The sequence below is a fragment of the Trematomus bernacchii genome, unplaced genomic scaffold (assembly GCF_902827165.1).
Source record: "Trematomus bernacchii unplaced genomic scaffold, fTreBer1.1, whole genome shotgun sequence".
NCBI classification, from domain to species: Eukaryota; Metazoa; Chordata; class Actinopteri; order Perciformes; family Nototheniidae; genus Trematomus; species Trematomus bernacchii.
This window is the reverse complement of record NW_022987739.1, coordinates 15,075,714-15,102,039: the sequence shown is the minus strand read 5'-3', so window position 1 is coordinate 15,102,039 and position 26,326 is coordinate 15,075,714. Positions and strand designations below refer to the sequence as shown.

Here is a 26,326-nt window from a genome sequence, read left to right as displayed (position 1 = left end):
GCTAGACTATAGCTTCACTCTAATGCAAAATGACATGCGCAAAGCCCTCACCTTTTTCTTTCACAATGAGTGTGTGTGGGGGACTCCCCCTTCGATTCTATTGGCTCTAACGGTCAGAAAGAGGTGTCAACCATCAAAATCGACCAATGGGTTCCAGAGATATGAAAAAAAAACAATTTCCACCCAAATCACCTCAGAGGTGGAGTGTTTATGGCTAAACCTCTCTAAAAAGGTCAAATCAAGGTTCAAGGTTCTTTATTGTCAAACTAACATAGCTATAGAGTAATTATGTCGTTGAAAATCTTATGTCACAGGCTTCTCCAACAATGCAACATAATAATACAGATAGTAAAAGTAATACAAAAAGAAAAATAGTTCTAAAATAAAGTGAGAGAGAAAAAAAAAGTGGAATAGTGCAGTACGAGTCTATATACAAGTTATTGGAATGATATATATTAGATAGTAGATATATATTACTCAGTAGCAGATGAATGTTTTGAAATTGTTTCAGCAGTTCAATTGTTTAACAGTCTCACTGCCCGCGGGAAGAAACTGTCTCCGAATCTTTTTGTTTTTGCCAGGATGCTGCGGTAACGTCTGCCAGACGGCAACAGTCACTTGTTTTGCATCAATCTTGATACAGGGTTCTTATTATATGTTGTACTTTGGATTCCTAAAGCTTTTAGTCTACCTTACCATCATCCAAGGGTAGTTTTCACTATAAGTAAAAAAGAATCTTTGGACGGACACTATCATTTACAGTTTTTTACGATGTAAAATCTGAATTTTCTTTAAAATAAAAAACATCTATATTGATTCTGACTTTTCTCCAACTCACAGGTTTATCATTACTTTGAGAAAAAAGATTATTAATTTAACCCTTTTAGAAGGGAAGATATGGTCATTTGTTCTGGGAATGTCATTTTCGAGCCCGAGACCTGAAAAACAGGCTCAGGGCTTAACAGGTTAAAGAACGTTATCCTACCTTTCAGAAGAACATTCTGGGAACCCTGAAAACGTCCCGCTGAAAACATTCCTAGAACAATGAATGGTAACATTCTCCGAATTTTTTGAGAACCAAAAATGTCTAGCTGGGAACTCACACATGCCACCGCAAACATGCAATATCTGCTTACAGCTTATCATGAATTACGTGCTTGTTTGTTTTTCTCAAAAGGAAAATATGGTGAAATCAGATTTTTTAAAACATCCTTTTCAAACAAATGCGACAAGTTTGTTTTTTAAAGCGCTCTAGAAATAAATCTGACGTTGATCATGGCCGTGTTAATATTTGCCATCACAGGAACGTTTTATAAAAAAAGAATAACATCCTGAAAACATTTTCAGAATGTTTCTTGGAGAATGTTCTTAATTTGTTATCATGTAACATTGAAGGAACGTTTTATAAAGAACATCTTTAATGTGTTACTCCAACAACGTCCAAAACACATCCTTAGAATGTTGCAGGCAAAACGTTCCACCTTTGTTAACATATCACATTAAAGGAACATTTTATAAAAAAACTTTCTGTCATCTCAGGCCTTAATAACATCCTCTGAATGTTGCAGTTAAAACGTTATGTCTCAGTTAACCTTAAACCTTATAGGAACATTATTTGAAATAATAAACATCCTAAAAAGGTTATTTGAACATCAGATTAAAATGTTTCTTTAAAACATTATTAGAATCTGTAGTAATGTTAGCAAAAGTTGTGAGAACGTTCCCCGCTAGCTGGGTAGGGACTATAGGACAGTTGAATGTGTGTGTGTGTGGTGTGTGTGTGTGTGTGTGTGTGTGTGTGTGTGTGTGTGTGTGTGTGTGTGTGTGTGTGTGTGTGTGTGCGTGCGTGCGTGCGTGTGTGTGTGTGTGTGTGTGTGTGCGTGTGTGTGTGTGTGTGTGTGTGTGTGTGTGTGTGTGTGTGTGTGTGTGTGTGTGTGTTCAGATTCAGAAACAAGTTGTGGATTTTACTCCAGGGAGAGACTATGATTGTGATTTTAAGAGTGACTCCATCATGCTCTGATGATGTCAATAAGTTCAATAGGGCGCTGTCTTTTCATCGCATCATCGTACACACTCTGCAGCAGACTGTGTGCTGATGGTTGTTACTGTCAGAGTGTGTTTAAGACAGACAAAGGGAGAAATAAAGAAAGGAAGATGAATAACAAATGCTTGCCTCACCCCTCAGGATATTTGCTCTGGTCTCCGATGCTATGCTTTAGCAAGGAGTGTCACTACCAGATGTTATCCACTCACATCTGGCTCCAATGTGTTTTTCTCACATGTTGTGCATCCACAAATTCTCACAACATCTTTTAGAGGTTTTTGGGCAATTTTTTGTGGCAGCCCATATTGTCACTAATATTATTATTAACATATTAAGCCTATTAGCTTTGGCTCCCTCGCTAACTTCTTCACACACACACACACACACACACACACACACACACACACACACACACACACACACACACACACACACACACACACACACACACACACACACACACACACACACACACACACACACACACACACACACACACACACAGTGGTTGGGTTGGGCAGGTTTATTGGGAAATAAGTTGTGTTGCAACGTACAGGCAAACATCCATGAGGGTAACAGGAGATCGCGAGAAGAAAATTAGAAGTGAAGGAAAAGTACTGTAGTAAGTTATTTTGACTATTTTTTTTAAAGATTAGAATTGCGATAACATCTATTGGCCCATGTTTGTTTAGTGATAGGAACAAAATGCTAATGTACAACACTTGTAGGGCTGTAAGCAATTAGAATGTATTTTAAATAAACAAAAGCAATTTGTGCTGAAACTAGTGCCATTTTGATATTTGTCCTTCTATTGAATTTATTAACAAATAAATTAATATTTACTAAAAGAGCACTTTTAAAGAGAAGAGGAAAAAGTGAAATAGAAGTCACACTGCTAAATGTCTACAGATTTGGAAACAAATCATAATTTTTCCCTCTCATGGTGGTTTGTGCACATATTACCTTCACTCACTATGTTTTCTTCTCTGTTTCTCTGACACTTTTCCTGTCTGTCTTCTCTCTCAGGGCTTGATGTTATGCAGGTGTTGTGTCTCAGCTCTGCAACTCAAAATGTTTCCTCTTAATTCAATCAACACCGAACAGTGGAAAAACACAATTTGGATGAAATGCTTGTCCTAATGTGTGGAGCCTCTAAGGAAACAGTGCAAAGCAAATATCATCAATTATTTTATAAGAACAATGTCTCAAATGATGAAGATAATCCGAAAGTGGTCGTTAGTGATAAACATACAGAGAATTTTTAACCAAATCGGCAGCTCTAATTTACAGAGCTTTAAATCAACCCTGCTGCAACTTCACTGTTTTGGATCACATTGAACATGACAAATCATTCTATACCTTCAAAAACAGTGCCATGGCTTCTGAGGCACAGTATTTCCTGCAGAGCTTGCTCTCTAACAATAATCCCTCACTTGATTGTTTTACGCACTTATTTCCTTCCTTTCACAAAAGAGCTCTCATGTAATAAGAAAAGATACAAATGCACAGCTTATTATGAAATATCAAGTTACATTGCATCCTTCAGTGCTCAAATAAATTGAATCTGCATGTAAAATACGTCGCTGCTGTGAAAATCACAAGGTCTCTTCATTTAAATATAAATAGAATAGAAGATGAGTTAAGAGATAACATCACCATAGGTGACATCATCCCGAACAGTCTGAGAGCATGACATCATCCTCTTGGTATGTAATCCCACGCCCCCCCATCCCCCATGTGAGGATTTTCAAATATTAGGTTAGGTCATAACTGAAATGGTAATAAGATGGCAGATTAGATTTTGTTTATTCAAGTACTTGATTATTTTCTTTTGGCACCAAACAAATATCTTTACATGAGTATTTCATACCAAGAGGATGATGTCATGCACACTGTTTGGGTTGATGTCATGGGAGGCAATGATGTCATCTTCTCCTTTTAAATGCATGCTGTTGTAGGTGAAGCTGCTGCTCACGCTCTCTTTCACATCCCTCTCAGTGATCACTGTACCATACATTTCAACCTAATTTTATAAAACTGTATAGCAGGCTGTGAACCTCAAATCTATCTATCACTTTAAGACTTTGCTGAAAGGGATTGAAAATATTTCCAACAGGGGAATTAAGGGCAGGTGAAAGCGCTTTAAGGATCAAGGTCTGCAGTAATATGCTCTGGCATTTGTGGGTTTTTTCAGTCTATTCTAGAATCCAAAATATGTTGACTTTCTGAGTAATATTGCCAGTAAATTAGGCCTGTCCGTGTGTTTTTCCACTAGGGTTAATAGCTTCTATTCAAACTTTGTTCTAGCTTAAATCAGGTTCCAAGTGCAGCATATATTTTGTTTTATTTGAATATATTATTAAAATAATGAATCTGCTGACACTGTGCCAGTTTTCTACTTATAATCCGGTATGCTGGCACCACAGAAAGCAGCTGACACTGGCAAATGTTTGCAATCACAAGTCATATGACTATAACATGACTTTAATTTGCAAAAGAACCAACATAGATGAAGAAAAAAACTATTTTGCCTGCAGTGTCTTTACTAACGTTATCTGCTGCTGTGATGGGGATTTTGGATGTGTGTGAAACCAGATGCTGCCAATCCCCAACAGTCACTGCAGCATTCAATGACATACAGTACCAGGATGCCGATAATAATGAGCATAATCCATCTCTATAAAGACCTGTGTTCTGTGAGAGTAAAGTGATGCACCTTCATCATGACGCACAGGAAGGAATTCAATTTGAAAATGAATCTCCTCCTCCTTAAATGTATGCAGGCACACAATGACGCATCCTTTCTACGTCATAAAGTTTGATAGTGACTGCAGGTAGTATCTCACTCCAACGATTTATCTCTCTCTCTCTAGATTAAGTCTCTTGCTGGAGGCTTACCCTCATTTTAAACTGCTCTATGCCTTACATTAATCTAACCTCAGCCTAGTCCAAATGCCAACCTAATCAGCATATTGGCTTTGTGTTTAGTGCTTTTTAAGCCAACATATGGTGACCAGTTGGGTCCTTTTTGAAGTTTTCCCCTTATCTGTACAGGTTAGATGAATAGAGAACTCTCAATCGCCCATATGTGTGAAAGAAAAGGAATTAATTTAAAGTTCAAATTAAGTCTAGCCTTAAAATTAAATGTTAACCTTGTAAGGAGTGAGTTTGTCCTCAATATGGTTCTTTCTCACAGCATCCATTTACAGAGAAGCATAGTTCTTTATAACACTAATGAGGGCTCTGTTATTTTCAATTCTTCCAGTGAGAGAGACAGTGAGCTAGCATGCAGCATTACTAGGAACCTTTAATCAAAGCAGCTACGGTAAATGGAATTCAGCCATCTTTAAAGGTCCCATGTTTTGGCCATTTCTACTGATCATAATTCCATTGTTGAGGTCTACTAGAATATATGTACATTGTTCAATGTTCCAAAATCACATTGGTTTCTCATACAGCATCTCTGTATAGTATCTCTATTCACTCTCTGTCCTACACGCCTTGTTGGAGCTCCTGCCCCCCCCCCCCCCTATGAGCCCAGTGTGCCATGATTGGTCAGCTCGCCCACTCTGTTCTGATTAGTCAACCACCGTTACAGCTGAACATCAGTGTTTATGTTTTACAATGGCATTTGTTAGCAACCAGAAAATGACACCAGTAATGACAAACAGATGAGAATGCTGCGTGGGTCTGGGTGCTGGTCCGCCCTGTGGGGCTCGAGGAGCGTACAGTGTGAGGTGGATTACTGGTGTCGTTTCCTGGTTGCTGCGTGGGGTCTGCGTGCCATGTTAGCGGGTCAGCCTGAGCTCCGCAATATCCCGCTAACGATGGCACTTGGTCTATATCCAGCATCCATGGAAACACAGCGGGAAATCCACCTCACACTGTCCGCTCCAGGGGCCTTACGGGACGGATTCGTGAGCTCCGTAATGTCCCGCTAATGATGGCACTTGGTCTATATCCAGCATCCAGGGAAACACAGCGGGAAATCCACCTCACGCTGTCCGCTCCGGGAGCTATATAACAATAGGCACACCCTCTGCCAGGGTGGACTCCTGAGCTGCTCGGGAGTCCACCCTGGCAGAGGGTGTGCCAATTGGTCCATTTGGACTTATGGCGCATTTCCACTACACGGTCGGCCTCGGCCACACTCGGTACTGTTACGATATCCGATAGGACCCAAACGCAGGACACGGCAGAGTGTTGGAAAAAGGTTTATTGTGAGGTGGAGGAGCGTGGAGAGTAATCCTGTAGGAATGAAGACTGGTGAGTGTGGAGAGTAATCCGGTTGGAATGATGACTGGTGGCGGCAGGTGATGGTAACAAGGCGGCTGGATAGTGATCCTGGAGCATAAGAGAAACAGATGAGAAAAGTATTCCGTGTACAGAGAAATAGTTTTAAATCGGCTAAGAAGGCTGAGAGTTACCACTGGGGTTTAAACAACGATCTGGCGCTGACATGTTGTGGAGCCTCCGCTGATATACCATTAGTAAATGGCTGAATGGGAATCAGGTGTGTAAAGCTGATTGCACCAGGTGGAGATTTGCAGCAGGTGGAGATTGAGCCGGGAGCCAGGAGTGACAGCCACCACGCCCACACAGACAGGGAAAGGGAACACACACACTCACAAGGGAGGTGGCTGAAGAGTAGAGCCACCACAGGTACGGCTCGGTACGGCTTGGCCGCGTTGGGCCTTAACAGGGCCGACTCACTTCATGCTGCGCTTCCATTACAGTTTAGGAACTGGGGTAGTTACTATAGTAACGCAGTGTAGGCGGAGCCGTGACGTCATCTTCAATGAGAACTCCAGAAACACAACACAGCCGTTAGCTGTTAGCACTCAGAGCTCACAGCTCCTTATATATGTTCAGAAACTCGACAAAAGTTAAACAAGTACACACCACAGACTGCCTGTGTCATGGTGAATACAGTCGCTGCTATATTTATGTCTGTATAGGCCGTTGTTGTGAGTGTGGACGGTCAGAGCATATACTGCGTTAGCTTAGCCAATCTCCATCTAGAAAAACACGCATTTTAAAAGGTTTTTCGCCTGCCGTCTGCCTGCAGACTTGACAAAGCATTAATTCATGGTTTTTACTAACCGGTATCAGTATGTTGTTACTTCGGCATCATTTTTAAACGTGTATTACAATTAAATCACGGTCAAATATGTCCATCTTGTTGTAGTTATAGCCCTCTTGCCAGCGCTCCTCTCTCTAGTTTAGCATACTCAGCCCGACTCAGCCCTGTTTGTTGGCCCCGATAGAACCACAATTTTGTCGGGCCAGAAAAGAGGTGAAAAAGTGGCCCCGGGCCGGGCCGGGCCGTAACTAGGCCTAGTGGAAGCGCAACCAAAAACGGGTACGGCACGACACGGCACGCTTAAAGCGAGCTCCGCGCTGTAGTGGAACTGCGGCATTAGTGACGTCAATAGGCCCCGGAAGTAAAAATGGAAAAATAAAATCTCCAACGAGGCGTTCTGGGGCAGCATAGACACGGCTTTTCTGTGTTAGAGTTGTAATCGCTACAGGGTGTACTTTGAGGGTTTGTGACTTTGCAGACCATTTACATGCATAAAAAGCTACATAACACACAAGGGACGGGTAATAACCAGAAAAGCATGACATGGGACCTTTCATTTCCATTTGTAACACCCACTCCAACCGTATTGACTGTCTAACCACAGCATACCAATAAAGTATAATGCATTATCAAAGGTATTGGAGTGTATATTAACACCTCAACTTTATTAGAATACACCTTCAGACAGAACAGCTGCTAGCTTGTATTCATTATATTAACTTTGCCTGACAATTACTGTTGCTAACGTCAGTTTATGAAATGTACAACAATGACAAAAATGCTATCTGTCTGACAACCAGGGATTTACTATTGTAGTTATATCACATTTGAATTAATTATTTATTCCATATGTTGTCGCATAGTGATAATTGGTGCAGCTCCCAGGCCTTGGTACACACATGCAGACAGCTATTGATAAATCCAGCAGCCAGGTGTGTTGGGAACATTGCATTTAACCTTCTTGTATTGATTGTGAAAGAACAGAGAGCTGGTGGACCATACTTGAATACAAACCGTAGTAAACAACCAATTGTAAAGGTAATTATCCTAGTAAAATAGATGTGCTTCGGTCAATGTTTAGCACCGCACTCCCCAAGCTACAAGTGTGAATAGATAGAACTCAGTTGTTTTTTACGTTTTTGTTATATTTTACCCTTAACAAAATCGGTATATTTTCCTATGAAACTGCAAATCTATTAAAGATTGGGTTGTTGAACTAAGCACAAATAAGTGTTGATTTAGTCATCCTTATTTCTGAATGTCCACCATTATTCTCTTCACGCAAACAAAACCTGTGTTTTACATTGAAGTGAACTTAAGTGTTTGTTCAGTTCTATACTCAACATCTGCAAATGAAAGCAATAAGTTGTAATTGACTTTCAACATCTGTCCAGGGACTGCAGATGAAAAATAGCCTGTTGGCTAACTCTGGCGCATTTACAGAAATGTCAATCAATGTGCACTGTCCCTGTCAAATAAATAAATAAATAAAATAAATTGTAAACATATATGGGAAATACCAGGCAGCATAAAAGTTCTGTGTTTTCAACTGGTGTGCTTTGTAAGTTAAACATTTTGGAAGAATATAAAAAGGAAACACACAATTCAGGCCACAGCGCTCGTACAACTAAATAATTTATCATTCACTCTTCTATGTTAAGATCATTGTAATGCTGACACAGACATACTTTCCGTTTGAATAACACATTATTAACTGGACTGATTGTTGGCATTTGTAAAATGTTTACTTTGTGGTGTGGCTAAGGATCCACATCTGGATGGAGAATTTATTTCCCAGATATAAAATAGTGGGGGTTTAAAGAGGTAAACTGTCAGCCAAAGCCTGCATAACACTGTGAGACATAGACTGTTTACACCTGTGTTTGTCCCTGTTTCACTGCAGTTACCCCAATAAAAATAAAAATAAATGTGTTGTTTACTGACATGAGGAACATTTGTGGGGCTGTAGTTGGGTCTAACTGACAGAAGCATTCCCAGAAGTCTGTTTCTGTTATAAGCAAGATAAATCAGAGGGAGTGATTATCAGCTCAAATAGTTTTGTATCAGCTTGCTCGTTTTGCTGCCAGCAGTATACTTATCATTAAATATAGCTGACAACAAGTGGTGGCTGTTTAGAGAAACAATGTCAACATATCATTAGGAATCCTGTAAGCGAACATGTGTGTAAGATAGCATTTTATTTTTGCTTTGTCTTATGCAATGGGAATGAAAAACACCACATTTTAAGAAGGGAAACTGGTGTTCTTGTGTTAAAATAGAAAGCCTGAAATGTGGTGACCTTTCCAAATGTATACATATATATATTGCAGGTCTCCCTTGAAAAAGAGATCTATGATCTCAATGGGACCAATCTGGTTAAATAAAGGTTTGAAATGAAATGAAATACAGAGTAACCCACATATTTCAGATTGCTTTTGAACTGACTTATACAACAAGAACAAGTCAGGAACATTTCAGGGGATTTGAATACCAACAAATGCAGGCTACTAGTGTCCTCAGCAATATCCTTGTGTTGCTATAATATTGTCTTTCACGTCCTCTGATGGAGGACCATACATGTGTTAAGTGATTTTTACTGATGATCATTTTACTGTATTTCAGGGAACGCTTTTGAATATTTTCCATTCAAAATATTTAGCAACTTGGCATTCTTTCCCAAACCTATTGATGTAATTTAGCCAACAGGGGACTTTAATGCATGAAGTGATTTTGGTAGAATTTATAAATGCAACCTTTAAGGCCCCAGCCACACGAGGACGATAACGCAAACGGACCGCAATCGTTATCAAAAAAGTCTTACGTTCATACGCAACAGGCACCAGAAACGTGTCCGTTCACACGAGACCGCTCAAAAGCGCTAGAGACGCTGTAGTACATATGCCAGGCCTGTAAGTGGCGCTGTAGTCCTGCCACAAAAGCAGCGAAGAAGACTTCCGCTCATGGTTGCCCTTCTGTTTATTCTCCGCTGTGGAGGCTCTGGTTCTTTTTCTCCCTCCACGAGGCAAGCGTTTGCTCCTGCTGTAAATCTCTCCGGTTTGCCACCAGCAGATGAAAAACACCCACCTCTCCGCCTCTCCCAAGGGACGAGGGGACCGTGCGGCAGAGTTTCAGTTAGATTTTTCTTCGCCGGTCAACATGTCCGTTAAAGTTTAAATCTTCCGGCCAAAATTAGAAAAGTGCCGGTCAAAGGTCTTCTTTGTTATTTATTGAGCTTTAAAACAAATGAATAACGACTCTATATAATAATATAATAATAAAAAACGGAGCCTCTCTTTTCCTCAGCAGCTGATCTCTGAGCAGGAGAGGCGGGGCTATTGCTTCAACTTTATCAGGAAATTATCGCATAGGCTAAACACAGAGCCGTTTGCCCCCCCAGAGCGTTTCGTTTGCAGATCTACCCACCTTGGGACCCGTTATCGTTATCGTTATCGTTATCGTTTTCTGCGTTTCCATATCGGCCTCGTGTGGCCGAACCGTCTATCTGATAGTGAACTGTAGCAGATACGACCGTTATCGTCCTCGTGTGGCCGGGGCTTAAGTGTTGCTGTTCTTTATACCAAACAAGTAGAGATGGGCGAGTCCTGATTCATCCGGATCATTAACCCGGATCCTAGAAATGAGCTGGTCATGACGAGTCTCCCCTCTCCATTAACCCGAGTCCTTGAGTCCCACACTTGGTGTGACGTACAAATTAAAACTATAAATTGCGTCACTCGCTACTCTCTTTATAACATGTAAAATCACATTACAACGTACCCCAGTCCATCTACCTACCCTTTAGCAAGTATACAGGATAGCTGCCAGAAGTGATCGTTTGGCTCAGGGGAGGGGACGCGGATCAGTGAAACTTCCTGCAGACTCGTGGGGACTCAGAGGAGCCGACGGCTCCAACAGCAGACTCGCAGATTCGCAGATTCGCAAATCCTGACTCGCTGCAACACACAGCGGATCAGACTCGTGCGGACTCGGAGCCGTAACCGTATAGCAGCAGATCCAGAGATCCAGCAGACTCGTCGTCATGCACGAGTCCACACAGCAGACTCGGATTCGCAGATTCGCAGATTCGCAAATCCTGACTCGCTGCAACACACAGCAGAGCAGACTCGTGCGGACTCGGAGCCGTATATAGCAGCAGATCCAGAGATCCAGCAGACTCGTCCTCATGCACGAGTCAACAGCAGACTCAGATATGCCAAATCGCAAAATAACCCTTTTTTTTGTGATCAACATTTTTTATTAAAGCAAAATACACTGTGTAGCGGAGGTTAATTATAACGTCAGTTTAATAGATAGATAGATAGATAGATAGATAGATAGTACTTTATTGATCCCAAATTGGAAAATTGTTGTTACAGCAGCATAAAAGGCATTTTACAATAAAACAAAACTACAAAATATACAAGAATAGAAATAAAAAATAAAATATACATGTCGAAATAGAAAATATACATGCAGATATTATATATATATATATACAAATATATATATTCAAAATATATGGAATAATAATATGCTCGTGAAATGCAACAACTTTTCGGTTTCACCAATAGGATTTCTACGGTCTTGGTCATGCTGACTCATGACTCAAATGACTCGTATGATCCGGATCTCTTCAATGACTGACTCAGAAGACCCTGAGTCCGTAAAATGATCCGGATTTGCCATCTCTACAAACAAGTGATTGTTCCAAAAGGTCAGCATCTTAAGTCATGAGATCTCCGTAGGTGTTCTTGAACGCATCACGGTGGGCAGGGCGCTGTTGTGAGGGAGCCTTCCCCTTATTATACATCCATGGAGTCTTCCCCTCCAGGCTTCATTCACATTCTCTTTCTTTACGTCAAAGCAAGTGCAGCGGCGCGAGTGAAGATAAAACGAGTGAGGGGGATATCCTGCTCGCTGTTGTTGTTAGACACAGACTCAAACATGGACAGCGGACTCTGACAGAAGCACATGTGTCTTCTTCACTCAGGATTTAAACTCCCCTGGATAAACTCAGGGACCGGGACGAAAGAAAACTCGAGCACCAAAGCATAAGAAACTTCCAGGAGAGATGTAAGGACACTCTCTCCTTATTCATGCTCAGTTTAACGCTTTTATTCACATTGCTGTGTTTGTGGTCGGGCTGCCGACCGTTTTTGTTACCTTTCAGACGGGCTGTCTCTCACACAGGTGAGGAATTACGCGCCCACTTCTGTCAAACTGACACGTTCTTTAACTTTTTACGTATTTTGTGTTCTATCCTGTCTTTTCTGCGTATTTTTTTATTCAACTTTTGATTATATTTCCATTGAGAAATAGGACTTGGTGAAATGTGCTGTTGCTCACGATGCATCTTTTCAACAACTTGTTAGGAGAACCTCTTTAAATGGACATTTAGCGACACGCTTGACATGTTTGTTGGTTGTTTCAGAAAAAAGGAGAAGAACTTGTCAGAAAGATATGCATGTGATGGGGGGAACAAGCCCTGACGCGCCTCCACTGCAAAGCCTGACAGAGAGTGAGTCAGACCTGGAGAACATTGAGAGGGGGGGGGGGAAGACCCTGGGGACATGGAGCAACAGAGCAGAGCTTCCTTTTATGCATTTGAAAAATAGTTTCACATTGTTGTCTTGATCCTTGCCGAATGTTTTCCTAAATAGGGAAACAGGAGAAGAGAGATGCTGACAACCCTTTTTATTATTAAGTAGATAATGCTTATCTTTAAAGGATGATGGATATTTATTGAAGTGTTGCATTACTTGTAAGGTACTGAGTACATCAACTGCAGTGGATTTTTATAGCACAATAAAGGCTGTAATATTGTGAAAACTATAAACAAATATCTACAACATCGTTATGGATTTATTGGTAAACACTGGTGGTTGTTGATTGTGGTCTCATATCCTAAATAATCGTTGTAGCTTCCATTGGTCAGTTTAGTTTAGTTTGTTAATTACAGTAACACTAGAGCTAGTTCAGTCAGTGTTAGTATGAAATGATATAATAAACTTGGTGGATGTGCACCAGCAACACATAATCTGGTAATCCAAAATGTGATTCTGCAAAGCCTTAAACCCCATTGATATGATGAGACAGTGCTTGTTAAATTATTTGTGAAACTTCTCTTTTATTTCAGTTGACATTTGTTTTCTTATGGCAAGATATGAATCAGATTCTGTTTATACGGTGACATCTATCATGTTAATATTGCTGATTAGATTACACCTTCATGGGTGGCTTTACAAATCTATGAGCCGGATTGATTTTCTGGAAATGTTAGATTTGTTTATAATTCTTGTGGCATCAATGTGAAAATGTACCTTGATTTGTCAGCCAGTGCATTTATAGAAAATAGACATTCTATATTGTGTTTGTTTTAAATAGACCATAATACAGTTATGCTAATATCAGATAAAAAAACACATATACCAAGATAGGGGATTTGATCCATATAGCTTGCGTTCAAAACGTTCCTTTGTGAATCAAACGTTTTTTTACTTATCTCACTAAAACATGGGTTTGTATTGAAGAGGCTGAGCATTTTTTGTGCAATGATATGGTCTCCAACGTTTTACTACAGCCTGAGACTTTATTTTGTTTGTTGTTCTTTGAAATGGCCTAAGGTTTGTTTTGACACCTGAGGGTAATGACAGGTGTGTGCTCCATGTTGGAACATTTTTCCTGCCGTCCCTCCTCCTGCTTTGAATCCCCTGCACGCTGTGAATAAATAGATGTGCTCACTAGCTGTGTGAAGTTACACTCTATTAATGTATTGCCCTTCTGCTCTCGCAAGGCACCCCAAAGAGCTGTGGAGAGCGGTGTCAGTCAAAATGATAATTATATATATTATCACTTTTATAGGCAAAAACATTGAGAATTGTATTTTGGAAAAATTAAAATACAGCAGCATATTGTTATTTTAGGAGAGTTTCTGTATATCGATGACTTGCCAGAATGTTGCTTTCCGCATGATCTGGAGTATCAGTTACACTGTTTGAATGAAAGCCTGTTGACTTTTTGCATGTACTTTTTGCATGCATTGTTTTTCCAGTGACTAACCTCTCCTGTGATTCATCACCTGCTCTGCACTGCATGTTCCCACATCACCAGTCACCTGATCACGGTTTCTCATTGGCTCCCCTGCATAAACATCAGCCCTTTTCCCCTCATGCATTTATGCACTACCTTGTCGTACCTGCCTCGTTCTGACCACTGTTCCATGTTCTGCTTGCCTGCTTGGTTTGCTTTCACTTAAAGGGGACCTATCATGCAAAATGCACTTTTGTACGTCTTTTATACATGAATATGTGTCCCCGGTGTGTCAGGGAACTCACCAAGTGTCAGAAAACACAACCCTCTCTCTTTTCCTCCATACCCAAATCTCTAAAAACGGGGCTGCATCGGAGCTGATACAGATTTGAAATTGTTCTGACGTCAGAAACAGGGAGCTCCGCCTATATGGGCAACTCTCCACCTATCGGGAATGGGGGGTTGGGCCACGGCCACGACCATTGCCGCTCGAAAGCGCTGGAGACGCTGTAGTACATATGCCAGGCCTGTAAGTGGCGCTGTAGTCTGCCACAAAAGCAGCGAAGAAGACTTCTCACAGAATCAGCCCTTGCAAAAACAGGGCTGGAAAAGAGCAAATAGAGCGAAATGAGGCATGGCTAAAATGCATGATGTGTTTGGTATTTTGAAAAAAAAACTTCACAGACATGTTTTATATAGGTATGGCCCTACAATATATTATTCAAATATAGCATAATAGGTCCACTTTAAGGACGACGTGTTGCCAAACGCTTCCTTAACATCTTACCAAGTTAACCTGTTTCAGCCACTATGCGTTGGATTTCTATTTAGTCCACGTATCTGTGTGCTGAACCTTTACATAAAGATATTTGAGAGAGTGGTAGGTACTCCTGTCAGTGAGAAATCTGACTCTGAATAAGGATTTGTCTTAAGAAAAACCTTGAATAACACCACCAAGCAATCTTTACTTTCAAATGTACCTTTTTGCTAATACCCTTATTTTATTCTATTCCACAGATTCTTCAGTCTTGCCAGATTTAAATTGACTTGCAGCACTTAAATCATTGAAACCTTCTCTATCTCTTTCTCTTTTGCAGTGGGATTGACACCAGCCAAAGCTCAGCTAGGAAATGCTCCTGCTGTGACCACTACAATGTAAGTATATTGCAATATATGGATGAAGATGGTCTATGTGGACGTGGGTGTTATACAGTTCTGAAAACATACACCAACGGGTTTTAAAGTAGGTTTACACTTACAATGAATGAGCCTAGGTGTTTGGTGCAGAACAATAATTATAGTAGGATAAACTAAAAGATAAAAGCAAAAACTACAACAGTCAACACAAGTTAAAAAAGATGAAAATAAAAATATGGACAGTTTTGGTTTTTGAATGAAAAAATATGTATTAACTACCTGTTTTAAAAATGAAGGGCGTGCAGGAATGTGCCAACAATGTTCATGGCCGACGCACGGCCGATTCAACATGTTGAATCGGCCGTGCGTCGGCCACAGGCAGTCGGACAAAGAAATCACTCTGATTGGCTGTTCAGCTAGCGAATCAGTGCATGAGAAGAGAAACGGTTGGTTGAGAATGTCTTCCACAAGCAACACTCCAATGGCTGATAGCTCCAGTACCGCACGAAACATGTTTTCGATGGACGAGAGTGAGAATGGAACGCACACGCTATTTGTTGTTTGTTTAGATCACGCAGTCTGTTCTTCTTCTCTGTCTTCCGGTTGTTGCCTCTTTTGAATGACGAATACACACTACCGCCGCCTGCTGGTAAGGAGAGTTATTGCCACTCACGCATGCACAGTTCGTACGTGCTCGGCTGAAGTCTTTGCGGTGTGTTCCAGTGCGACACATGGCCAAGACGCAGGAGAACACGGCGACGCAACAGTCGGCGTCGGTGAGTTCTCTGGTGACTGCTTGGTGTGTCAGGGCCTTAAGCTACACTCTCCTGGGAGGGGGTGTGGAACTGAAACGTTGTTAATACTGACCAGGGTCTTGTGTCGCAACACTCCTGGCAGCCACTTTAGGTCTGGCGTAACGTCTGTACAAAAGTTGGTACACTAGTTCCTCCACGGTACTGTGCTACTCATGTTTCCTGGCACTGGGCTGTTCAGTGGCATCTACAGTATGGCTACAACTCCCACTGCTCTCCTATGATGTAGGTTTTGTTTTGAATATCATGAGATCTGGTGATGGTCATTTATTCTTTCCTTCATTAAGCATGGATTGTTAATAATTCATGACATGGATATCCTGCAGCAGTTCCTCCCATTTCCAGCAAATGCGTCACAGAGAGCATTGAATAGAACACTTTAGATATGTAATCGCACCAGATAGAATTTGTAGAACAATAAAGATGTCCAAAATCATAAAACGCTCATTAAAACTTGTGTTATGTTCATGGAGCAATCCAAAATGAACTGTTCCTTCCCTTGATACGTGATTCACTCAATGTTGTTATCATCTGTATCTCGTTGCTCTCTCATCATCTACATTGTTTTTTGTTTTTTCTCTTTGTACGACTGCGATATCAAGCGTTTTCCCTCTGTCGGCCCATCCCTCCATCACTCACCCTCTTTGTTTCTCTACAGGGTTTGGTGTACGACAGTGACGGTCCTGATGCATATCTTCTTGGTATCCAATGGTGAGTTTCACCTCCATCACAACACTTGTGATAGCTCAGCTTGAATGCATTCTTCCACCTGGTTATAGCCTTTTTTATAGAACAATATTTATATATATCCTTTTCAGGTTTGGTGTAAGCATACAAACTCACCCCATAGAGGTTCAGCTCAGAAATACAAATTGGAGGGATCTTACTGTGTAAAGTATTATATTGTTCATAGAAATACCCTGAGGTTTGTCCAAGGGATGCTATAGATTCATTTGAAATTAGTGCATTTGTTAGCAACTTACTAAGTTTGACAAGTTTAATTTGTCCTATTGATTTTGTGAGGCTTTCGTCCTGGCAAAGAGATTCTGACATTATGAATGTAATTCTGGATGTTATTAATGTGTATGAGAAGATTGGCCTTCTTAGTTAGAGAAGAGGAACACCTTAATCCCTATTGCTTATTTTTATTTTGGTTGTATCGTATGCTTAATTTTAGCGCAAAACCGATTCTATTTAGGTAGCACTGGTCACGATGTGTAAGATTATAACATCTCCACAGAACACAGCAGCAGCCTCATACCAGTGTTAACACTTGAGATTGATGGTGTTATGGTGGACAGATTTCCCGTGTGGAGCCCATGTGGGCATAGCTGTCCAAATGAAAGCACTGTACTCTTCTTTGACAGTAAATTAATGTTTTCCCTCCAGTTGTCAAACCTACGTAAGGAGTTGCACCTGAGCTAAATCAATATCACCCAGTTGGAGACTAACAAGGTCTTTTCTCAGGATTCTTTTTCTTCTTTTCTAAAACACAACTGTTGCCTCAAAACAAAATGAGATGCAGGATTTCAAAGAAAGAAGCCATATATTGTTTGACTTTTCGGGAACAGAAAACAATGTAAATGTCTTGAGATGGCCTTATTCCTCTAACATCCCATTCTTTGTCCACCCAATCTGGCAATCTTTTACTCATTGACGAGTTGTTCATAAATGAATGTAGAGTAGATGAGTTATCTTTGACTAATGATAAAACCTTGTTCAGGGGACTTGTGTAACAATTTCAGGATTGTTTTGGCAAAAGAAAATAACGTTTTACATGCAAGGCATTTGTTAACATAGATTTGATCAGAAACAGGAAAACAATTCTATTTTCTATTGTATCTTTTTTTTATCAGGTGCGTTATGTCACTTTTTTTATTTATAATAAATGCATTAAATTTATGTTTTTTTATATCATTATCAAACTTGGAAAAAAACTCTTATGCTGCGAAACGTAAATAAAATACAGCATTGGGTTGTTTTAAATGGGAGAAATATTTTATTTTGTTAAGATAACAATAAGACAAGATATATAAAATACTCTAATTTTTCTCCCTCCAAACGTAATATAATATACTTCCCTCTTAATGTCCCTTCCTCTCTGTGAGCAGGGGCCCTGAGTTCGGGGCTCGAGGAGGGGGCCTCTCTGCAGTCAGGTGCCATGGAGCTCCCCTGGCATGATGAGCTGTGCTGTGACTCACCCTCAGCCCACCTCACTGCGGAGGGAGACAGCACACACACACCGGAGACAAACCACTCTGATTCAAACCCCCCGCACCATCCCCTCTGCAGCTTCAGGAGCTCCACAACCAGATCACACCCTCCTGATCCCTCTGGAGGTGAGTTCATTCAATACTGGTATCCAATATGTTTCTTAAAAAAGCTAAAACGTATGCGAGTTGCTTTCATCCTGGTTGACAAGACCCGGTTGAAAGAGTTAGTGCACAGGAAGTAATGTATCTCACTCAATATCTGTATTTTCATAATTATATTGAAATCAAATATGAACAAATGAATATCAAACTCTGCCAGTCAGGATTCTCAATGGCTTCCAATCCAAACTAAGGATAATCTAATTATTTTTTTCAGTGAGTCTGGTTTTGTTTAACAAGCTGTACTGACTGTTTTGCATTATATCAACTGACATGCAGTGTGGCACCTTTAGGTCCCTTCCTTCGTTTTAATCCAGGGCTTTGTACACTGCGTCGGTGTTACATGTCTTCAGAAAGACAATTAACAGAGACATTATTAAACTAGCCTTTTTTTATGCATCAAGGTAACAGATTAATGAGACCGACAGAGACTCAGAACGATTCTCCTATACATTCAGATATGCTTAATCTTTTGTTGGGAGCATTTTTAACTTGCCACATGACAAATTCAGTGACAGGTTTTTAGGGGCTCCTTAGGTATAATATAGACTTGGTCCCAAATGCAGATAATAAAATAGAAAGCACATTTCTACTGCTTAGGAATCACTGCATTGGCACGTCAAGTCTGAATTGGATGTAAATCATGATGTGCGGAGACGTCTTATATAAACTATAATGATACCGCGCTAGCTTTATACACTGAAACTAAAGCTGTTTTTATACAATTTAGAGATATCCTTTGAAACTTCAGAGATGTTACACATCCGTATTTTGATGAGTGGGTCCCCATATTGTTAGCACACAGTTTCATGCTTGACATCAGAAAATAAGTATAGGAGAACATTGAGCCCTGTCTGTTTAAAAGCAAACGGGTAACACACTTTTCCTTCCAAGTAGCAACAGGGTGGTTGTGTAATGTGACTCATCAGAACAAACAGCAGGGTGGGTGAAAGAGCCTCACGATTCACCATTCTTCTTGCAGTGTCATCACTTGTCACCGATAGATGTGCCTCCAAAGATCAGCCTGACAGGTTCATTACACTTTAAGCTTGCCCCCCCCCCCTCCTCTCGACTGACCATGTGACTCTTGTGCTGTTAATACACAAAATAGTCTGGCTTTCCTCTGATCAGCACAGAATTAAACCATCTGTTTCATATATTTCATATTCTTCTGGGGAATCGTTCAGCATCACTGTGTTCTCTGGCAGAAGGAGAAAGTACGCAGGTCTTTAAGTTTAAAGAGCAAATGGGGGGCCTTTCCAAGTGAGTCATAATTATAAAATGCTCTCTTGATATTATCAGCGTGAAGATGGAGATGAGATTATATTGAGACAAGAGGGAGGTGTGGAGGATTTGTTTGTTTTCATCGATCTGTGTGGTGCAGGGGGACATTTGAATCAATGGTGATTAGCTGAGACCTTCAAGATTCATCCCCAAGCAATGATGATCAAACTGAGAAGTTGTAGACGTACTACGTTGCGCCTCCTTTCTGCTTTATGAGGCCTTTTTGACAGTCAGGTATGATACAGCTCCCAAAGGTCCCAGAGCGTTTTGCTCATTCATATTCTTTGGTTAGTCATATTCATTTTATTTATCATTCTGTTGGTTTAAGTACCAAATTGTCTTTAAGATAGGTGTGGGTTAATAACGTGAGAAGGCTGAGATTGAACAAAAGAGCTTTTTTATATAACAATTTATTTTATAGAACACAAAGTTTTGTATAAGCATTCCTGGTTACGTTTTGTCCTTATTCAACCTACAAACATGAATACACATCCTTTCCTGAGCTTAAGCTTGCTGAACATGTTGTAAACTGCGCTACTAATGTCAGTTAGTGTGCTAAATAGCTTTTCCGCTGCAGGACTTTGCAACAGTGTGCAAGCGGATCTGTTAATGTCCCTTGGGTCCGGTTAGATGCTGATGGAAACTTTACTCTTTAATGCTACTGAAAACACGCCCATGACCAGGGTTGGGTTGTAACGGAATACATGTAACGGCGTTACGTAATCAGAATACAAAAATCAAGTAACTGTATTCAGCTCGCGTTACATTTGAAAAACGAGCAATCTGATTACAGTTACTTTCGTAAACCTGAAGTGAATACATTTTGGATTACTTATTGGAATTATTGGTTGAAAGATTTCCTCACAACATGTAATATTCATTACTAAAGGTACAGCCGAATCATCACAGCGCACAAAACCTATTACCGCCGCAGATGGACCAAAAAAGGGAGCGTTTGAAAGAAATGTGCGGGTCCGCTCAGTGAAACGATAACAACGAAACATGGAGGAACAAAAGTCTGCGTTTAAATCGTGGCAATATCGACACCACTTCGAATTTAAACAAGACCATGGGAAGAATATCACAAATATAAATATCTGGAGGGCACAAACAAGAAGTTGGGTGCACTAGAGGACTTCCCCACCGTTAAGCAGGTCTTCATTAAATACAACACCACTTTGCCCTCAAGTGCTGCTGTGGAGCGTCTCTTCAGCCATGGTGGCAACCTGTTCACTCCCCAACGCAATCGCATGACCGATGAACACTTTGAGCAGGTGCTCCTGCTATGCTACAACAGCAAAATCGCCACTGTGGCAGTAGAGTGAAATTGACACCCAAAACCTGAGATCAAATGTTTTATTTTTGTTTATTTTTGTTTTCATTTTAATTCATGTCCTGCCAACACTGGCAGGACAGAAGGCGACACGCCCGTTCTAAGCCGTGTCCCTCACTCCTCACATCCCAAGCTGCATCCCCAAAAAGTGTATTATGTTGTTACATCGTTTCAAATGTTATGTTTCAGTTGTGCTCTTGATAAGCCATTAAAACAGTAAAAACACGTTCAGTTTCCTTTTGCTTTTTGTGTCTCCTGTACACCAAAACATACCCATCTGTGATGGAAAAAGAAAGTAATCTAAAAATAAAAATTACTTTTTTAAGACACGTAACTGTAACTGTATTCGGATTACTTTCAGAGCCATGTATTCAGTAATTAGTAACTGATTACATTTACAAAGTAACCCTCCCAACCCTTCCCATGACATGCTGAAGCACATCTGTGTTTACCTCATCTCTAAAAAAAACTATTCTTTTAGTCCACTACTTTGGACCAGCCTGAAATATCTTAACACCAATTTTAACAATACTAATGTTGTGCAAAACGTGTGACATTCCCATAATTCCCAGGTCTACCTTGTATTAAGTGCTTATTATGAAATGTCAGCTCAAAAGCTACATTCAGATAATAAAAATGTTAATCAAAACCTACTGCTCAAAAACGTGTATGAATACTTTATTTATATTCTGCCAATAGATCCCCCAAATCCCATGCACTGGTCCTTTTTTAATGACGTAAACCGTACCTCAGCATGGATGCTTGCAGCTATAATATTTCATTGTTCTCAGAATATGAAGCTAGCCTGTTTCTCAGAAGCCCTTATTTGAAGGTCACAGTCAACAAGTGTAAATCACGTCGAGATGTCTCTCAACGTGCTCCTAACATGCAAATCTGATTTCTTGTCAGGCACCTGTTTGGACATTCTGTGCAAAATTGATGAAAACTGGGAAATTCTAATATGTGAACTTCAGTCACACGGCCCACCATCAACCACAAAGGCTGCTGGTGTCAAGGCAATTAGCTTACAGAGTGTGTCGTAAGTATGAAACTTCACCATTTCATTTTCTGTGTTTCTTTTCTTTGTTGTGTGTGTTTGTGTGTGTGTTAGTCTAATCTGTTTCCCTTCTGCTCAGTGTTTATTTTGATCAGCAGTGGGGGAAACTGCATGATATAACACAGGCTCCAGGCTTTTTTTGGTTGCGGGGATAAAGAGGACAATTCACCCCTGATCTCACAAACTTTTGACAAGCCAGACATTTTTCAGCTTTTACATCTTGTACACGTCAAAAAACAACATTTGAAAAAATGATTTCACCTCTAGGTCCATTTATTAACTGTTCTTTAGCTTCCAATCATGTCCCACAATTTTCATTAGTACATACAATTGCACAGGTATGTACAGTAACGGTTCAAAGACTTGCCTTCAATGTTAATAAAAAATGATACAGTATTTTTACTTTTGTCAGGTCGAAGAAAGAGGTGAACGATGGGAATACACCGTATGATGATCCTGTGATCTGCAAGGTGGAGGTTCCATTTATGTGCTCGGTTGTTCTTGACGCTACGATAAGCTTTGTCACCGTGGTAACTGTCAGCCTTACCGACGCCATCACTCCCTCAGTTCTTCTCAGAATTCCTTCCCGACCTGGTAAGAGGAAATGTCTTCATTCTTTGTTTTATATCAGTAGGAAGTTGTAAGAGTCTGTTGTGGTGGTTGTTAAGTGACCTTAAAGGCTGCAGAGCTTATCTTTAAATCCCAAACACATGCAAACTCAGATATTGTAATTTTAAGAGCAATATGTTGAAAATCCTTCTATTTCATATACAGTTCTAATAATCCATAGGATTTACAGGACATTATGATTAGCAGTAAACTGATCCTGCTGTGATGTCCTTCTGTTTGTAAGACAATCTGTTATTTTTCTGCAGTGAGACCGAGTCCTCCAGTCAACCTGTCACACATCCAGACCATTAAGGCAGAACTGATACTGCAGTGGGACGACCCCCCCCACTCTGATACCGGTCGGCTGAGATACGAAGTCCGGCACTCTCCTAACACCACTCACCCGGCCTGGCAGGTAACATTCAGCTTTGATACAATATGCACTTCTATCCAATAAGTGATACCTTGCAAGAGTCTGCCACTGCACCCACTGAGAGTTATTTGATCTAAAAACATTTGTAGCTTTTGATATTAAGGCATCTTTCATAAAGGGTTCATAACAATTTTTTTCTTGTTGCATTTTTGGTTCTTACAAATCACTTTATAGCTATTGGTAAGAACATTTGGATTTATGAACAAATGTTAATTAAGGTTTTGAGTGAAGGATCAAACAGTTTTACAACCTATCAACCCAACAATTGTTCTTATTATAGGCTTTACATAATATATAAATCCTCTGCAGCCACCAGTTACAAATTATAATTTTCTCTTAAGGTTGTCTGATTGGATGTGGTACCAAAATGTCACTATTTAACTTTGAACAAAAAACAAAACTGCCTCAGTGATCAGCTTCATGCTTTCATTTTGTTTCAAACAGAATATATTTGGTGGAATTAGCAAAGTATGCAAGATAAGCTTCAGAAAGAGAAGATAAAAATACTGTGGATCTTGAAGAACTCATAGTCTATTGGTAAGGTTGTTGAAGAGAAACTTTCACAAGTTAGTTTTAACCTTGAGTGAGTGAGTCATACATACACATACTGAATTGCCTTTCACTGCAACAGTAGTGCTTTCACGCAGTGAACCTTTCTACTAACAAGACATCGTGTTTATGTAGTGCGACGTGCCGACAGCCAGTCGGTTTTAATAGCCTCACAGAGCGCGCTCAGCATTAAACATCGTACTTAGTGTTCAGCAGTGGATCATAGGCTCTATGATTCATCCAGCGGTCAGACTGTAGTTCTTCTGTTTAAGACTCAAATATACAATTAAAATAATATGTTCTCTCTTAACCCTCTATAAGAAGCTGTAGGTACCTCTTAAAGTAAGGTATAATGGTTGGAGAACTGTGTAGGAATGGCCATAATGTTTACATCTTATGATTTGGGAATCAACTTGAGCACCTTTCACTACCACACTAAACTGGCCTCCTTCGATTTCATCCCAACCTCAGTTCTTAAACATTAGACTTGAGCTGAATAGCTACATTTCATCAACGGAAATGTTCTCTTCGTTTTTCTCAAAGGACAACAATGTTTTGAGCTATTACAGCAGTTTTAGCTTCAGTTTTAATTTACAATAATAACCCGGTGTGCAGGTGGTGTCTGTGCCAGAAGAGCCCAGGCTGTCTCTGGAGCTGAAGCCCGAACTGAACTACACCATCCAGGTCCGCTCCTCTGGCCTGGACAAGCCTCCACTGTGGAGCGAGTGGAGTGAACTTCACCACATCTACCTGTACTGTAAGCACCATTTTCTTACCGCTAGATAGAGACATACAAGGTGATATTTTTGATCTTGTACTCTTGTTCAAACTGAAAGTGTTGTTGTATTATTACAGATGTTAGATGGGTTTTGTTGATGTTATGGAGAAGTTGCAGGCAGCTTAATACATGTATGAATATTAAGTAGCTGACATAATTTACAATACCTGTTTACATAAAAAACATAGTCTTCGTTGTGTCACTCTTATCACATCGGTTGCTCTTTGTTAGTTTGCGTGTTGTTTCAGAACTGAAACAGCTGAACTGAGCTGAGAGGTTATCTGGGTATGTGTACTGTACATATGCATGTGTATGCGTTACTGTTTACAGAGTGTTGCTTCTCTCTGTATCACATGAGGAAAGCTGACCCTGTTGCAAAAACATGTCTGTGTGTCGGGTTTTAAAGTTTGCAACTCTGAGTAATTTCACTGAAACGAGCTTCAGAAATGTTACTTTACTGCAAATGAAATACTGAAAGGGATCGAAAAGCAGCAACGTTTTGGAAAGTTTTTCAATAAGCACTGTTAGCAATTAGTCATTCATTTTGTTTTCCTTTTGACTCAATGAAGATGTTTTCTTAGGCTGCATCTGCGTAGGTGGTTAGAGGACAACTCTTTACGCAGGTTCCATACAAAAAAAGTTTTCAAAATCCCAGTTCTTTTACTTTTGTAGAAAAACATACATTTTAAAATGAAAATGAGTCAGGCAATTGTTCACTGAAGGGTTTTTGTTTTTCCTCTTCTTTGTTACGTTTGGCATCCATTTGGCTTCGGGTTTTCAACTTTGAGATTTCAATGACATTTATATAATAATAAGAAATGTCATGAGAGAGATCCTGTTAATCACAAAAAGTCAAAAGAACAAACAAACAATATTGTGATGTTTTTGTGTGTGTGCAGCGGTGAGCTACATCCCTCAGACAGTTGTAGCACGGTCTGGGGAAAATGTCACGATGTATTGTGTCTTCAACGACCACAGCATGAATGCCAGCACGGCCACATGGGTGCTCAACTTGAACCCCAATCAGATGCTTAATCGTAGTCTGTACCATCCGCTCAACCAATGGGTAAGGAACAAATATTTTCCTTCCAGGTTTTGTGTGTTTCTGGGAACATTTCTAACTAGTTTAATGACTTCCCTGTGTATTTTAAGAGAAGTCAATGTAAATTACAATTATTTTTGTCTTTTCGTTCCCAAACCAGGTGAGCAAAATCACATTTCGTCCTTCAGAGACTCAGATGTATGCAGTGCTGCAGTGCAAGACTAAGAACTGGACCCAGGCACAAAGCCGGATCTATGTAGAAGGTAAGCCTTTTTGCGCGTTCACATCAAAGGTAAATATTACAGAAAAGAGACTCCATCTTTAGAAATCGTATATTTACAGTATAAGACATTGATGAGCGTTTCCTGTGATTGTCGAACATCAAAATGTCCCCTCTGATCTTTTGAAGTTCCTGAAAGTCCCTGTGTGGACAAAGACAGGAAAGAGAGTAGTGACATGCCACAGAACAACAATGTGAACCAAAATAACCCCAGTACTCAGAGGCTACTTCAGGTTAAGTTTGTTATTGTGTCTTATATGTGTGTATTTCTCTGTGTGTGTCCTAGGAGCATACATCAAAATAAACTGTGAAACCAGTGGTGATATCGATGCTATGGAATGTAGCTGGAAGAACACGCTGTACACTAACCCTACAATCAGATACAGGTAAGCAGGCAATTTACATTTTACAGTTACTGTCTCCATGGATGTTTGTGCAAGCTATGGCATTGTTAATGAAACATCCGTGTGCTGAATCACACATT

General features: G+C 40.2%; 1 protein-coding gene across 6 annotated transcripts in view; it reads left to right on the top strand.

Moving 5' to 3' along the window:
• Positions 1-26,326, top strand: part of lepr (leptin receptor) — a 45,131-nt gene that overhangs the window by 7,261 nt on the left and 11,544 nt on the right. For 2 of the 6 annotated variants that reach the window (XM_034147872.1, XM_034147873.1), the window contains exons 1-11: positions 12,565-12,645; positions 15,254-15,311; positions 16,764-16,816; positions 18,217-18,444; positions 22,004-22,133; positions 22,564-22,745; positions 23,027-23,175; positions 24,358-24,499; positions 25,420-25,586; positions 25,723-25,825; positions 26,129-26,228. In XM_034147872.1, the coding sequence (XP_034003763.1) occupies positions 12,588-12,645; positions 15,254-15,311; positions 16,764-16,816; positions 18,217-18,444; positions 22,004-22,133; positions 22,564-22,745; positions 23,027-23,175; positions 24,358-24,499; positions 25,420-25,586; positions 25,723-25,825; positions 26,129-26,228 (1,370 nt within the window). In that variant the 5' untranslated portion in view covers positions 12,565-12,587. Of the gene's footprint in view, positions 1-12,169; positions 12,201-12,232; positions 12,318-12,564; positions 12,646-15,253; positions 15,312-16,049; positions 16,070-16,763; positions 16,817-18,216; positions 18,445-22,003; positions 22,134-22,563; positions 22,746-23,026; positions 23,176-24,357; positions 24,500-25,419; positions 25,587-25,722; positions 25,826-26,128; positions 26,229-26,326 lie in introns of those variants that run through there. The other 4 variants (XM_034147877.1, XM_034147875.1, XM_034147874.1 and 1 more) reach the window with 4 other exon arrangements.